Raw genomic sequence first — 14,489 nt, 5'->3', positions numbered from 1 at the left:
GATGAGTCCATGTCACCAAACTGTGGGCTCAGGAACTGAATTTGTCCTGTGACCTGATAAACATCATTAATGCCATTTTTAAGACCAAATCTCTGAGGGTATATTGCACAGCAAGTATCCCAGAGCTGATTAGAGTTATTTGTTTCTTGCCATGGGTTGTCTAGTGCTGATCATTAAGTTGTTTGTCCACTTAGACTGCAGATTATGAAGTGGATATATATTTTTAATAATTTACTGTAGTGCAAAGACACTAAGTCAGTGTAGTTTTGAATAAAACCTGAAGGTTAGTCAGTAGTCCAAATTTGGACAAAACTGACAATCGTTTGACCTATGAAGACTTCAACAATATGGCATGGAAGATGGTGAGTTTTTGGATAAATGTTTTTGGATGAAGGGGGTTTTAACTGCGTATTAGTCCTTGGGGCAGCTTGGGTGTGGGGTGCTGTGGCTGAAACCTACCCAAAGAGTCAGTCAGCAGAAAGCACTGCAGGAAAGGTAGCTCTCCTGACACCCTCATCCAGACTGGTGCGCTTATTTCCATTGGTGCGCGCTGCTCACCTGACGCCTCCTCCTACTGGCGGCTCTGTGCGCTCCGACATCCTCTGACGGGCTGTTAGCAACAAGAGATGCTGCTGAAGCTGCGAGACGCGCTTTATGCCATGAACTCTCCAAGCATGCCCTGAAAGGTCATTTATATCTACATGAACATGCAGCTCAGTTTTCATCCGGATTTTTGACAGGTTTACGAGCAGCGCATGGCTGGTGGGTTCCCTTCGTCATCTGCGGATCGTGCGGACAAGCGGCAGGTAGGCACCATCAAAACAAGTGGGGATGCTGCTGCCTGTCGCCTGAGACTTGAAGCAAATCCGACTGACTGCTGGATGTGCAGCGTGAAGGTTCATGCTGTTAATATGGTGTGTTTTTTTTAACGGAGGCAAGTGTCGATCAATAGGGGCCACTAGTATTCAAGTGTTCTGGCATTACAGCGCAATCACTTAGTTACTGCAGCAACTAATTTTAATTTCTTGTGTCTAATTAGCTGGAAAGTCCATATTACCCCAGATTTAGTCACACACTCTTCTCTAAGGTTTGTAGAAACTTATTCTCACATTTTTGAGTGTGAATTTGCACTTCCATTTTACAATTTCACTGGACTGAATGTCTACTGCACTTAACATGATTAGTTGGCAGGGAGGGCAGTTATGTGCATCACCTTCTAATTAAAGTGCGTTGTGGTGGATTTAGCCCACAGCAGGTGTTTCACAGCCCCTCTGAATAGTCTGCTGTTTGAAATACTACTAATCTGACCCAGGTGTTTGTTTGTTTGTTTGTTTGTTTGTTTGTTTGTTTGTTTGTTTGTTTGTTTTTTTACCTGAAGAAGTAGCTATAATGAAGACAGCAGAGATTAATTCTTTATCTGCTGCATCCCAAGAGCTGGAGACTTTCATGTTATCATGTTAGCTGGTGCTTACATCAGCATGTCCTCCTCTGTTTTGCAGATCTCATTGCAGCAGTTACATGACCCACTACCGCCAGCTTGTGAAACACTGACTCACGTGATGGCTGGCTTTACCTGCTGGTGATCATGGGCTGTGGCACCTCCATCACCACAGAGGCACAAGGGAAGAGACTGGAGACAGGTAAACGAGTGTGGCACGTTTATTGTGTGCAACCAATCCATGGCTGTCCGTGAAAGGAGAGTTTTTTTTTTTTTGTCAAGTCAGCTTTTTTTGTACAGCACATTTAAACCAAATACTAAACTCAACTCAAACTCAACTAAATAGTAAAATTTACTTCAATGAAACCCACAGAATTATTACATTCATGTGAGGGTCTGTCGAGGAGGCTGCACAGACTGACAGGCAAAATGCTTTTATCCAGTAGATTTTTTAGCTTGAGCACTGCATATTAAAAACGTTTTTTTCCGTATTTCCCGTTCAGTTGACTTGGACACTGTGCAAAAGTCTTATAATGACAGGGAGAATACTAGTTATTCTGTCAGCATGTCTGAGTGTATTGGTCCACAGCAAATCTTGCATACTACTGGGCCTGTCAGCCTTATATTTTTTGTGCGCAGTTATGAGTGTATGGTCAAGGACCTCTCGTGGTTGTGATGATTCAAAATATTTGGAAATACCTCTTTAATAACTCTTCATCTGTTTTTTTTATCCGCTCTGCTCTGTCTGTGCTTGTAAGTTTGGACATGAAGACCCTTTACACTCTGTGAAAAAAGTGTGAAAAAATAATGCAGTCAAATTAGAAGTGTCATGTTTGTGTACCTGGTGCACTGGTAGACAAGCTGACTAAGCACAAAGACCCCATACTAATGCACTACTACTGTATTTAATCCAAAAGCTCTTGAATACGTTTTTTTTGTTTTGTTTTGTTTTGTTTGTTTGTTTGTTTGTTTGTTTTAACAAGAACTACCCTAATAAACACAACCAATTTCATTTAAAGCCTTAAAAAATGGTACCCATGTTGTGTATTCCTCAGTCCACATTAAACACTAAAGGTGACTGTCCTTTTGCCAAAAATGTACATAAACTTTGGAACTTTGTTTCCAATCTATGTTTTCTTTAAAATCACAACTTAAAACTTTACATTTTCAGACTAGTTTTTGCCTCATAACTGGTTGGTTGTCTATTTAGGATTAATCACTGTATCCACTTTTATATTTGTTTAAGTTCTGTATCCGTCTTCACCTAACTGTGAAGTGCTCAATTTGAAAAGAAAATACATAACTAATTATCAATGTTATTATTTTCACCATATCACATTGTGTTCTAATATTCGGAGGCTAATCAATTTTTGCAGTGCTGTACACTTTCGCCACTTGTTGCGCGCGTCTCTTAACTTCACCACCCCCTCATCAGGTGAAATCATCAAGGTGTTTGACAGATGGTGCTTTTTCTTTGCTCCACTTCCCTCTTCTCTCATCTCTTTTTAATGAGTGATGTTTCCTCTTAAAGCTCTATTAATTTGCTCAGATTTTCCAGACCCTGTGTTCCTCCTGTTCTCCCCTGTGTCTTGTTACCCCCCTCCCCCTTTCTCTTTCTGTCTGCTGCTGTACACATGATTTTATTCAATTACCCCTTTCTTATGCTGAATTGTAGTTTTCTTCACACAGATGAAGCAGCCAAGAACCCCAGCCCAGCTCTGAGTAAGGCCCTGCTCATGACTAAAGATTAATCTGTGCCATGCATAATGTATATGCGGTTGTATGTGTGCATATTTATCAATTTTATGCATGAAGCTTAGTCTGTTAGTCTCACAGTAGAGCTTGGCCACCCTCAAACAACAGCACAAGCAGCCAGCAGTGATTGGTCTGAGCAGGTGTAGCAAGACACTGTGTCATATTTGAGCACTGGCATGCCCTGTGAGTGAATAAAATATAGTGAGAGCTGAAGTGAGGTAGTGAGATTTTGTTTTTGCCTGTCTGTGTTGCATGTTATGCACACACACATATTCATATATGTGTGTACAAGTCGTGCAAAGGCAGATTCCCTGTCTTGTCTTACCTTTTGAATAAAGAGTGAAAAATTGACACTGTGGGGTCTTTTTCCTAGCTATGAAGGCGGCCATTTTGATCCAGGGGTGGTACCGGCGGTACGTGGCCCGTCTTGAGATGAGACGCAGATACACATGGAACATCTTCCAGTCCATTGAATACGCGGGGGAGCAGGACCAGCTGCAGGTAACTCTCACCACAAGCATTTTTTTTTAATCTGCTTAAAAGATCAAGATACCTGTATTGGCTCGTCTACATCAGCATCTCAGTGCTTAGTGAAATTGAAATGGTCTGCATGATGTAACCGGGTGTTACTTCACTTCTCAGCTCTCCAGTTTCTTCAGTTTCATGCTGGACAACTTCACTCAGCTGAATGGCAACGGGCCAGGTGAGAAGACCAGTAAGATCTCATCTATTCATAACACATACAGAATAGCTTCGATAAACCCTGATTTTGTTTCCAAAGAAGACTCTGCTTTTATCGTTGTGAAAATGTGTAAGGCAGAGTTTTGGTTTGACTTTGGAAGCATGGCATGCTTTGTATTTGAATCTGACAGATGAGTGATTGCTTGCATGTATATTTTCCTGTAAGTTGTATAATGGCATATGGCGTCTACACATTATGTATGAATGCATCATCTCTTAGGTTTTTTCCATGCTCTGAGATTTGTCTTAATAACTTTAAAGCTTTCACTCATGGCTGCTCTTTGTATTTCCAGACTGACTGGCTGTCTCTTGTATCTTTAGGCTCCCTCACTGGCATGGCTTTATTTATGAGGTGACTTATGACTTTATGAAATCTGTTTTACCACAGATACCTGGCCAAGGAAGGTGGCAGTAGACATGATGATAATATCAACCAGTTCCGTGATTGTTGCTTAATGTTGTAACAGTTGTATCGGTTCTGCATGTCTGTTTGCCTATTAGTACATTGGTTTTATTAGTCATGCCCCTGTATTTTGGTCTAGAAAACCCATTGCGTATACCCTGTTGCTTAGCAACTACTGTGGATGTGGAGGCCAATGTGTTGGTGTATTGCACTGACACAGCTGTGGTTGAAGTGTGTATTGACCCACTCATTCAGCTAAAACGCAGTTCTATTGACAAGGTAATCCTTTGGCCAGTCCTGTTACTCAAAATCTACAACCCCCCACCCCCCTCATGAATTTGACATCATGGGGTTGAAATAAAAAAAGGCATGCCATGTGCACATGGGTTTTATATGTGTGTGGTTGTGAATGAAAAGAGATTTTAAAAAAGAGAACTGAGAGCAGATTCCTAAAAGAGGTGGGACTGTAGGAAGAGGTCCCTTCATGCCCTGTTTGTCTGCATAAATTAGAGGCCATTGGCTGGCATTAGCATACTGAAGTGGATTTCTAATATGGTGAGGTGAGGTCACACACAGATGGATGTCATATCATAAATGACTGATTACAAGGTACTAAAAGTCAGAGGCTTTGCATTGCAGAAATGTTGGAACGATCAGTTTTAGTTCAGTCAACCAAATCTTAATTTTTTTCACTAAAGAATGTAGTTCACCCATTTCACACAGTACACAAAACTTGATTTTCTTTTGCTGCTCTGGACCTCTAGATCAGTTTGTTTCAGTCAAATTAAGAGTGAAATGAAATGCAAATCCCAGTAGGGACTATTTGTTTTTTGTTTTTTTTTAACCCACTGCTCCGGGCTTAAAATCTGTTCATTTTCTCTCACCGAGCAGAGCAACACTCGAGTTCAGAAATGTTTACAGACCCTTCACACTGTGTGGTGTTGCAGACTTGATTTCCCAGCTGCTGGACCCTGTGGTCGTCCCCTGGTTAGAGAGGGAGACCTGCTACGACCTGATCCCTGTGCCAGAGTCCTACACCGGCCCGCGGCTGTCTTTCCCTCTCTCCGTCTCCCATACTAATGCTCTCCTCAGTGCCTTTAAGGAGCAGCAGGTAGTAGGGCTTTATATCATGCATGTGTTTCATATGAATGTCACAGATTTGGATTGGGGTTTTTAGTCTCTTTGTGTCATATCAGATATTAGAAGTTATTATAGGGCTCTCTCAGACTGAGTTTGTTCCCCCAGTCTCTCCATGCCAGGTATGTGCTGCAGCTGCTGTATGAGACCAAGAAGCTCCTCAAACAAATGCCCAACATCGTTCACCTGTCAACATCCTATACCAAGGAAATCACTATATGTGGTAGGTGCCTGCTGCTTCACCTTCACTTGTCATATGCATAATAAAAAGATAATAAGGATGGGATGTCGCGGTGCCATACTGCAGTCAGCCTGTTGCCATGTGGTGTTTTGCAGTATCCAAGCATGTGAGGCAGCATACGGCGGGGCACTGTTGCCGGATATTAAATGAGTTTATGTCTTTAATGTTTTTTTAAATACAATTGGCCGTATCTTGAGGGGAGCGTTCTAAGAATGGAGATCTTGTTTATTTGCACACTGATCAGGTACTTGACTTGTACTCCACGGCTGTTCCCTCCTCCCCCTGCTGATTCGCATCTCATTAGACTCAAGAATACTTGTGACCCAGCCAAAAACACACACCCTTTTGTCGAGGTGGAACAATTCGCTGTTTTGTTTTCGTGCCATCAAGCGATTTGATGCATTCAATTCAGAGGCTGGCCAATTAAGACAGGGTTAAGTGATTAATTATTACTAGAAGTGATATTGTAAACATTTTTGTCCCTTCTTGTGATTTTTCTTGGTGCAGGTGATCTGCACGGGCAGCTTGATGACTTACTTCTCATATTTTATAAGGTAAAGTTTTTTTTTGGTGTCAATAAAGCTGCTCTTATTCAGTCAGGCTTTAAATACAGGTACTGTGCTGCTGCATGAAGATGGATCTGTTTTATTTCCAGGTATTCCCAGTGGATTTTAGTGCATACCTTTTGCGTGTATTTCTCAAACGCAATTTGTATACACAATAAAGATTCATGCAAGAAAACAGTTATAGTATAAAACATAGACTGCCCAAATGCAGGCTTCTCTAAAATCAGATTAAAGATTCTGACATTTTTGTTGCCTTTATGTCGCATCACTGATGCTCAGAATGGCCTTCCGTCTGCGGACACACCATATGTGTTTAACGGGGACTTTGTGGACCGGGGAAAAAAGTCGATCGAGGTGGTCATCCTCCTGTTTGCCTACCTTTTGCTGTACCCTGACTACATGCATCTGAATCGAGGAAACCATGAAGACCACATCATGAATCTCAGGTGGGTAGTTTGCAGAGCGAATAGGGAACAAAATGTTCATTCATAAATAAAGGCACATATCAGTTAAAGAGCGACCCACAAAGACTAGAGTGGAAGAGTAAAAACTAAAATCTCACCGTGATATTAACATGTTTTCATTTTTTCAGATACGGGTTCACAAAAGAAGTCATGCAGAAGTACAAGGTACAGAATGTGGTGCTGAATGCTCTAGATGATTACAATGCTTTTTGGTGGACAGAGCTCCATCATGCATCCTGTAGCTGTAGCTTGTAGCTGCTGCCACCTTGTGGTCATGTTACTGACCGCTTCCCTGACTGTCAGCCAGTAGGCTATTTCTGACTGAGTGGTCCATGATTGTGAAAATTTATGTCTACATTGCTGTGTGCAGACCCATGGCCGTGAGATTCTGCAGCTGGTCCAGGACGTGTTCAGCCTCCTGCCTGTCGCGACGGTGATAGACAGCAAGGTCCTGATTGTTCATGGAGGGATATCAGACCAGACTGACCTTGACTTCCTCAGCACCATAGACAGACACAAGGTTAGAGGATAGCAAACAACCTCCTTTTCTAACATGTGATAAAAAAAATCCACCATAAAACACTTAAAAATAAGCTATGGATGGGGTGCATTTTTAAATTCTGGGCTCATTTTGTTGGTGTGATTTTGTTATTCCTGTAAATATCTGGCCAAACATAGATGGCAAGACATAAGACATTTCAACAGAAAATATTTCAGCTTTCTAAAATGTCAAAGGTAAATGACAGTTCTTGGTGTCAGTCCGTCAGAATCAAAGAGCAAAGGCCTCTTTCTAGAGTCACCATTTTGCACTAAGATTCAACAGTCATACAGGGAGAAATCTATCCTAAAAGAGGAGGAGACTCTCATTTCTCTACAAACAGTAGCCTCAGTAGTCCAGAATGCAGTGCAGCCACATGGCATCTTGTGTAAGAGGCATGACTTGTTGGAAAAAGCGCATACCTGTTCTCTGGGGTTTGTGGAAAAACATAGGAAATCATTAACTGAAGTGCAAGTCAGTTGAAATTGTTGAATTTAGAGCATTTCTTTGAGCTTATAACCTGTTTTCAGTTTTTAGTCAGATGACTGCTGAGCACATCTGTGCCTGGTCCAAAGGTTGTCAGTGCAGACTAGTCTAAGCCTGTCTGTTGCAGAAATATTAAGACTGACTTCATTTGAGGTAGGAAAGTTAGACACCTCATCACCTGGGGCTAAACCTGAGGTGAGAGCTTTGTTGCTATGGCAACGGTGTGCCAGAACGTAATTTAGAAAACACAAAGACAGATATATTTTAGGTATACAGTATACAGGTGTATTCAGGTATATATACAGGTGTATTATATGTTATAATTTCTACAGCATATATTCATATATAATTTAATAATTTATGTGGTGTTTCATTAACTGACACACATTTACTATAGTTGATATTATGTACAATATGGAGTTGTTTGTTTAAATTTTAGTGCTTCATTCTCCAAAATAATTTTGCTTCCTCAAATAAAGACTAATAATAACATGAAAAATTGTGTGGAAACTGTAAATCACATGTTAATATTGCAGCATTACAAGTGAACTGGAGCGTGAACCTGTGGCCCTGCAGTTACAGGACAAAAGCCATGTGACTCCTGAAGTTTCCTGGAGCAAAACACTGAACCTCTGCTAAACTACAGAAATCTGTCTGTCAGCAGCAGCAGCAGCAGCAGCCAGCTGTGCAACAACTCCAGACTCCAGGCTAGCTACAGTTCATTCGTCTCGCTTGACAGTAAATAACAGCATCAGCAAAATGCCTTAAACAGGCCCACATGTTTTATTTACAAAGATGTCTGGGAAAAAAATAAACAAAAAAATCTTTTCTGTGTTTCATCACTTTTAAAATTCAAAGTGATTTCCTGTGTGAACTGTGAATTAGCAAAGTCATCATTTATTTTTGACACACCTCAGCAGTGAAAACACCTGCGGGTTTGTCTCAAAATTTTCATATCCTTGGACCATTTTAAATCAGTGTTCAGTGGTGCTTTATGAAAGCACCACTGTTTTTGCTCACCCTTTTCTCCTTTTTATGGTAATTTCTCAATTAAGAATGCTAAACATTGTCTGATTCCAGCCTCACTATAATATCTCTAAGATACTAAGATGGTCTTTCATTTTTTCTGTTTTTCAAAATGAGTTTTGATGCCACCGCTAACTCGATCTGCAAAAAAAAAAAAAAAAAAAGCCGATTGGAGAGTTTTTCTAGTTGAGAGGTTTAAATGTTGACAGATCACTCTTCATAATCCTGGTGATTTGCTGCCTAATGTTACACGTCATAGGGGTATGCAGGAAAAACACTACATTACACCCAGAGATGTTGAAAAAAATTGAAATTTGGTATGGAAAAAAAGTATTCAGGAGCTGGTCTTGAAGTCAGGATATTGGTGCAGGTAGAGAAATTTTTTTAGGATACCCAGCTCTAATCCGTCTCCATGCAGAGTTTGGACTCCTGCCATCAGGGAGGAGGTGCACTCTCTCTGGGTGGGCCAAATCAAACATATCTGAGATCATTGTTGCCTCAGCTGTTGGGGTCTTAAACAAGCTGTAGGCCCGGTTTTTATTGCACACACACTCCAACAAAGACTGATGGACTCTTAGTGCTTTTAGAGCCCATTGCAGGTTTTATCATGATGACATCCACTGTATGTTTTTCATCGTGCCTCCCTCAGCTGCACACTTACACCTCGGCTACACTGAACACAGACAAACACTGTTGTTCTCGCTTCAGTGATGCCCTCTTTCCCTCCCTCCCTCCCTCCTCCAGGTTAAATCTGCTCTGAGGTTGCCCAGGCACAGTCTGGAGCAGCTGGATATCAGCAGATCCTGCAGACAGACCAAAAGAATGAGATCAACAGACAGCCCTCGGCCAGGCAGCTGTCACAGCCACAGCAAGAGCCAAACGACGCCCGCTCACAGGTCTGACAACAGCCGATTGTGTCATACAGCTACAACTCCAACTACAACTTGTATAATGTCAGTGTACAATGAAAGTCGTTGTTAAGAGGCACAGATCTCCTCCTCTACTGTTTCTCACAGAAAGCGGCGCTGTGGGCTGAGCCGGCAAGACAGCGCCTCCTCTTCCTCCTCCTCCTCGTCTTCCTCTTCCTCTCTCTGCTCCCTTCAAACTCCATCCTGCCTCTCACCTCGCCCGTGCCCGACTTCTCCCAGTGTGCCTTACTCTAATGATGTCCCACAAGTGCCCTTCCTGGACTCCCTGTCCTCCATCTCCCCTCCTTCGCCCCCTCAACATGAACGGGAATGGAAACAGGTCAGAGGAAAGGAGATTAACATCATCTAACTCTGCGTTTTCTTCTTCTTGTTGAGTACTTTGCCCCTGTATTCTCTTCTCTTCCCCATTGCAGATAGTGGATATTTTGTGGAGTGACCCTAAATCCCAGGAGGGCTGTAGTCCCAACACATTCAGAGGAGGAGGTTGCTACTTCGGCCCCGATGTCACCCAAAGACTGTTGCTCCAGCACGGGCTGCAGCTGCTCATCCGCTCCCATGAGTGCAAACAGGAGGGCTATGAGCTCTGTCATGGTGGACAGGTAGACCAGCTGCTCTAGCTGGTGGAGGAACTTTATCAAATTGCTATGACTCTGCTGACAGGCTTTACTGACATCCAGAAAGATAAATCTGTGTTTGTGTGTGTGCAAAAGGTGATCACCATCTTCTCAGCCTCAAATTATTACGAGGAGGGTAGCAACCGTGGCGCCTACATCAAACTGGGCAGAGAGCTGGTTCCCCGCTTCTACCAGTACCAGGTCAGCCACACCACCCGCAAGCTCACCTTAACACAGAGGTAGGTGACTGGTGTGTTTACTCTGTGTGTGAACTGGCATACATTAAAAGCAGCTGGGTGCATTTATCTGTGCAGTAGAGCTCAGTAAAGGTCTGGGTTGTGTATGTGTGTGTGTGTGTGTGTGTGTGTGTGTGTGTGTCCAGAGTACGAGCAGCTGAGGGCTCTGCTCTCAGGGCTCTGCAGGAGAAGCTGTTTGCCCATCGGTCCGAGCTGATGACAGGCTTCCAGCAGTATGACCAGGACAACACTGGTGAGCCATACTAACCCTCATTGTTTTTTGTGTCATTTAAATATGCATTTGTCCATGTGAGTTTTTGTTTGTGTGAATGCATATCCTTATTAGGGATATCCGAATTTTGGCAGTTGACACCAGTAACAATGAAATGTCACAGTTGTCAGTACCTGAATGGATACCACAGGACAAAACAGAAATCCAAATCAGCATACACTCTTTATTTATGAACTTTGTGCTAGCATTAACAAATAAACAGAAACTACTAGTGCATCAAATGTTTAAAATATAGGCTACATTGGAGAGGACTAGGTTACAAGAGCAAAGAGCTCAAGTGGCTCATGGCAGGCAAGACAAACCTCAAAAATACCCCACAGATGAAATAGGAGAAAAATGGAACAAATCTTGAAAAGGACCCCAGAGAGAGGTATTCTGTTCTGGGCCAGACCCGGTGGGCCAGTGATCAAGATCAGTGCTGTAAAATTACATAAGAAAATGCACTAGCAGACATAGTAAAGAACAAGCACCAGGGAGCAATGACTGGCCACAAAGCTGTTGCAGGAGCCAGGACGAGGGGGGTGGGGAGGTGGGGGGGTGTCACACCTGGGAGGAAGATGGATTCATTCACACAGGGTGTTCACACACAAACATATGAGACACACACACAAAAGATGAGGAGGGCAAAGGAAAACATTAGGGAGGCAACTAAGACTGAATAAAGCTAAGTGGTAATTAACAGCCAATGGCTGTGGAAGGTGCAGGAGGTGCAGGGGGAGCAGGACCATGGACACAGAGCCAGACCACTGACCTGAAGATGGAAGACACATCCACACAGCAAAACACACCAGCCACTCACACAGACAGAAGACAAAGCAACCCAACAAAACATTTCAGTGGGAGGAACTGTACGAAATATCCTGCTGAGACAGTAAACACAACGGTGTGATTATGTGCTCTCATTTTGATATTACAGTCCTGCAAGTATGACTCCAACTTAAAATGTGTCAAGCATTTCAGCATACAGGCTGAGAATGAGAATCCTCACTTACAGAGCTAGGTGTCAAGTCGTGTGGATACTATTTCAGGCAGACAACTCACATTTGAAATGTTTATTACGGCATCAGATCTTAGAGTTTGGCATCTAGGCTCTGAGCTCATCACTCCCCGCACTTGTGTTTGCATATAGATATAATGGGTGTGATGAGTAAATATGAGTAAATATGTTACCTCCTAGTCAAAGCCTACAGGTGGATGCTGGGGTGGTGCAGGGGCTGAAAAGCAAACAGCGATCCAGAATAGCAGTGGCACTGGCATGTCAGAGGGCGGGGTGGGAAATTTAGCAGCTTAAATAGATTGTTGTTATTGTCTTGATAGCTAATGATCAGTCCCTGCAGTAGTCTCCAAACACTATTCTGCATGTGTTCAGGCTGTGTGTCGGTCAGTGAATGGGCTCAGGTGCTGGAGTCTGTGCTGAGGCTGGACCTGCCGTGGAGGACACTGCGCCCACACCTGGCACGCCTGGCAGCAGATGGCAGTGTGGAGTACCAGTCCTGCTTCCAGGACATGGGCCCCGGCATTCCACTGCCACAGGTCAGAATAACAATAACAATAACATCAACAACAACAATAATACATTTAATCAATGCATGAGTTTAATGTGCCTTTCTTGAAATCCAAGGACACATTGGGGCAGGGAAGCATCACCACAGCATAATCAAAACATAGCCACAAGGAAGAGAGATCAAAGCAAAGTATACATATATAATACTTAGTAGAAAATAGGTTATGAGATGGAATTGATTGGTCTCAGTTGGAGACAGGTCCTCATAGACACTGTGGTCTAGTAACAGTATAGTCTAGTGACTGACCTCTGACCCTGCTGCCTTTTAACTCTCTCTCTCTCTCTCTCTCTCTCTCTCTCTCTTGTTTTCTCCTCCTAGGTCACTCCTAACCTGGCTGAAACTCTGTTCAGATACAGGACGGACCTTGAGATAATATTCAACATTATAGACAAAGACCATTCAGGTAAAGATGTACTGCTTTGGACAGCTGGTGTCAGTCATCTGAAATGTATTCCTCACAACTGAGTGTGTGTTTTTGTGCACGTGTATCGGTTGTACTTGCAGGTCTGATCTCCACCGAGGAGTTTCGTCACACCTGGCGTCTTTTCAGTGCCCACTTAGGAGTCGACATCGACAATAGAGCCATCGACGACCTGGCCCGCAGTATCGACTTCAACAAGGACGGCAGTATAGACTTCACTGAGTTCCTAGAGGCCTTCAGAGTGGTGCATAAACTAGACAACAAGGATCAGCACCATGGCTGACAGATGGGACAAATGGCGAGAATGTGAAGAGAAGAGAAGTTAATTCTGGAAGTCCTGCATCACGAATTGGTGGAGAAATTAATGCTGAAATGGAAGTAGGAAAGAAGGGTTGAGATAAGATGATTGAAGAAGAGTATTTCTAGAACTATTAAGGAAAAAATCCACCCTAAATACTTTAAGGAGCACAAAGCAAACCCAGCAAAGTTTCTTTATTGTTTTTTCTCACGTCACTGTTTGAGTCTCAATACTGCCCTCACCAGGTCTGTAAAGCCAATCACACTCATTTGATGGTGGCATTGTTAATTGTCAGTTCTCATTTTCAAAGAGATGGAATCAACAGAAAGTTACTCATAATGGTAGAAAATGTAATACTGCGCTTTCAATCTGGTTGGTCGAGATCCACGTCTTATTTACTATGACATCACAAGAGGCTGAGCATTAAAAAAGGTAGCCACAACGTTATTTCAGCACTTAATTTGAGATAAAAAAGAATATTGTTGCTTCAAAATTGTAACTGTTGAATAAAATCAACAATTGTGCTCATTATTAATACCTTTACATGAGAAAATCTAAGTAAGGAATAGGTCTTTTGAGTTTATTGGAAATGATTTAGTCTCTCTAATTAGGCACCTGGAGCAGACAATATATATTTATTTTATTTTATTTTATTGATTATAGCTTGAGACTTTTGGTTCATCACAAATGGTTTTGTGCATTGTCCAGCTAGTGAGAAAATGAGTCTATACTAACAGCAACTGTTAAAGGACCATATCAGTGATTCCACACATTTTTCATGGTGTCTACTAAATGTATGTACATCACATTCCTGCTAATCTTTTCCCAAAGCACGCAGTAGTATTTTAGAACTCCCACATCATCTTTCCTATGTTTTATCCAACCGCTGGTTTCCGTTAATTCCACTAGGATATGAAAATGAACTTTCAGAGACTTCAAACTTTCTTCACACCAGTACTCCATCACTATAATAAAGTCGTCCACATTAGTTTCCCTAAAAGCAGCAGCACTGTTGTGTGTCTCAGGTGCAAGGTTCAAAGGGCACTCGTGGGGAGCAGGAACTGCGCACTGGTCTCACACTGAGATATGTTACTCCATAGGTCAAGACCTTTCAAACGATGTCTTCATTGTTGTTCTGTGACAAAGTTTGATTTTCATCGTGCTCCAAGCCAAGGCTGTCTCAGGTGTACATCTGCAGACCTCTTTTAGGGCCAAGCTTGATAAAATCAGTCAAACTTCTTTAAGGGGGTATTTAATGGCCAAAGTGTCACTGGCGGTTCTGGGGAGGGGCCAGCAGGGGCCAGTGCCCCCGTAACACTGAGTCTGGACCCCGCTGTTA

At 42.6% G+C, this 14,489-nt stretch overlaps 1 protein-coding gene across 3 annotated transcripts; it reads left to right on the top strand.

Moving 5' to 3' along the window:
* Window positions 1-621: 621 nt before the first annotated feature.
* Window positions 622-14,153, top strand: ppef1 (protein phosphatase, EF-hand calcium binding domain 1). Of its 3 annotated transcripts, none has more exons than XM_030076190.1 (19): window positions 622-806; window positions 1,500-1,640; window positions 3,128-3,160; window positions 3,567-3,694; window positions 3,836-3,896; window positions 5,285-5,448; window positions 5,583-5,697; window positions 6,223-6,269; window positions 6,561-6,727; window positions 6,874-6,910; window positions 7,116-7,265; window positions 9,540-9,691; window positions 9,812-10,043; window positions 10,138-10,323; window positions 10,435-10,577; window positions 10,721-10,827; window positions 12,236-12,399; window positions 12,750-12,834; window positions 12,936-14,153. In XM_030076190.1, the coding sequence occupies exons 2-19, from the start codon at window positions 1,586-1,588 to the stop codon at window positions 13,133-13,135; spliced, it is 2,226 nt and encodes a 741-aa protein (XP_029932050.1). In that variant the 5' UTR covers window positions 622-806; window positions 1,500-1,585; the 3' UTR covers window positions 13,136-14,153. The 3 variants fall into 3 exon arrangements, with proteins under 3 accessions (XP_029932050.1, XP_029932041.1, XP_029932056.1); XM_030076181.1 differs by having other exon boundaries at window positions 3,836-3,908; XM_030076196.1 differs by lacking the exon at window positions 3,128-3,160.
* Window positions 14,154-14,489: the final 336 nt, after the last annotated feature.

Source organism: Myripristis murdjan, chromosome 3 (genome assembly GCF_902150065.1).
Source record: "Myripristis murdjan chromosome 3, fMyrMur1.1, whole genome shotgun sequence".
NCBI classification, from domain to species: domain Eukaryota; kingdom Metazoa; phylum Chordata; class Actinopteri; order Holocentriformes; family Holocentridae; genus Myripristis; species Myripristis murdjan.
Note: the sequence above shows the minus strand (reverse complement) of the source record. Positions and strands in the feature narration are given on the sequence as shown.

Bases quoted from the DNA above. Each gene is read 5' to 3' on its own strand.
- ppef1 (XM_030076181.1), top strand. From the start codon at position 1,586: ATGGGCTGTGGCACCTCCATCACCACAGAGGCACAAGGGAAGAGACTG. The intron at 7,266-9,539 runs GTTAGAGGATAG...TCCCTCCTCCAG, and splicing joins GCACCATAGACAGACACAAG to GTTAAATCTGCTCTGAGGTT. The intron at 12,835-12,935 runs GTAAAGATGTAC...TTGTACTTGCAG, and splicing joins TATAGACAAAGACCATTCAG to GTCTGATCTCCACCGAGGAG.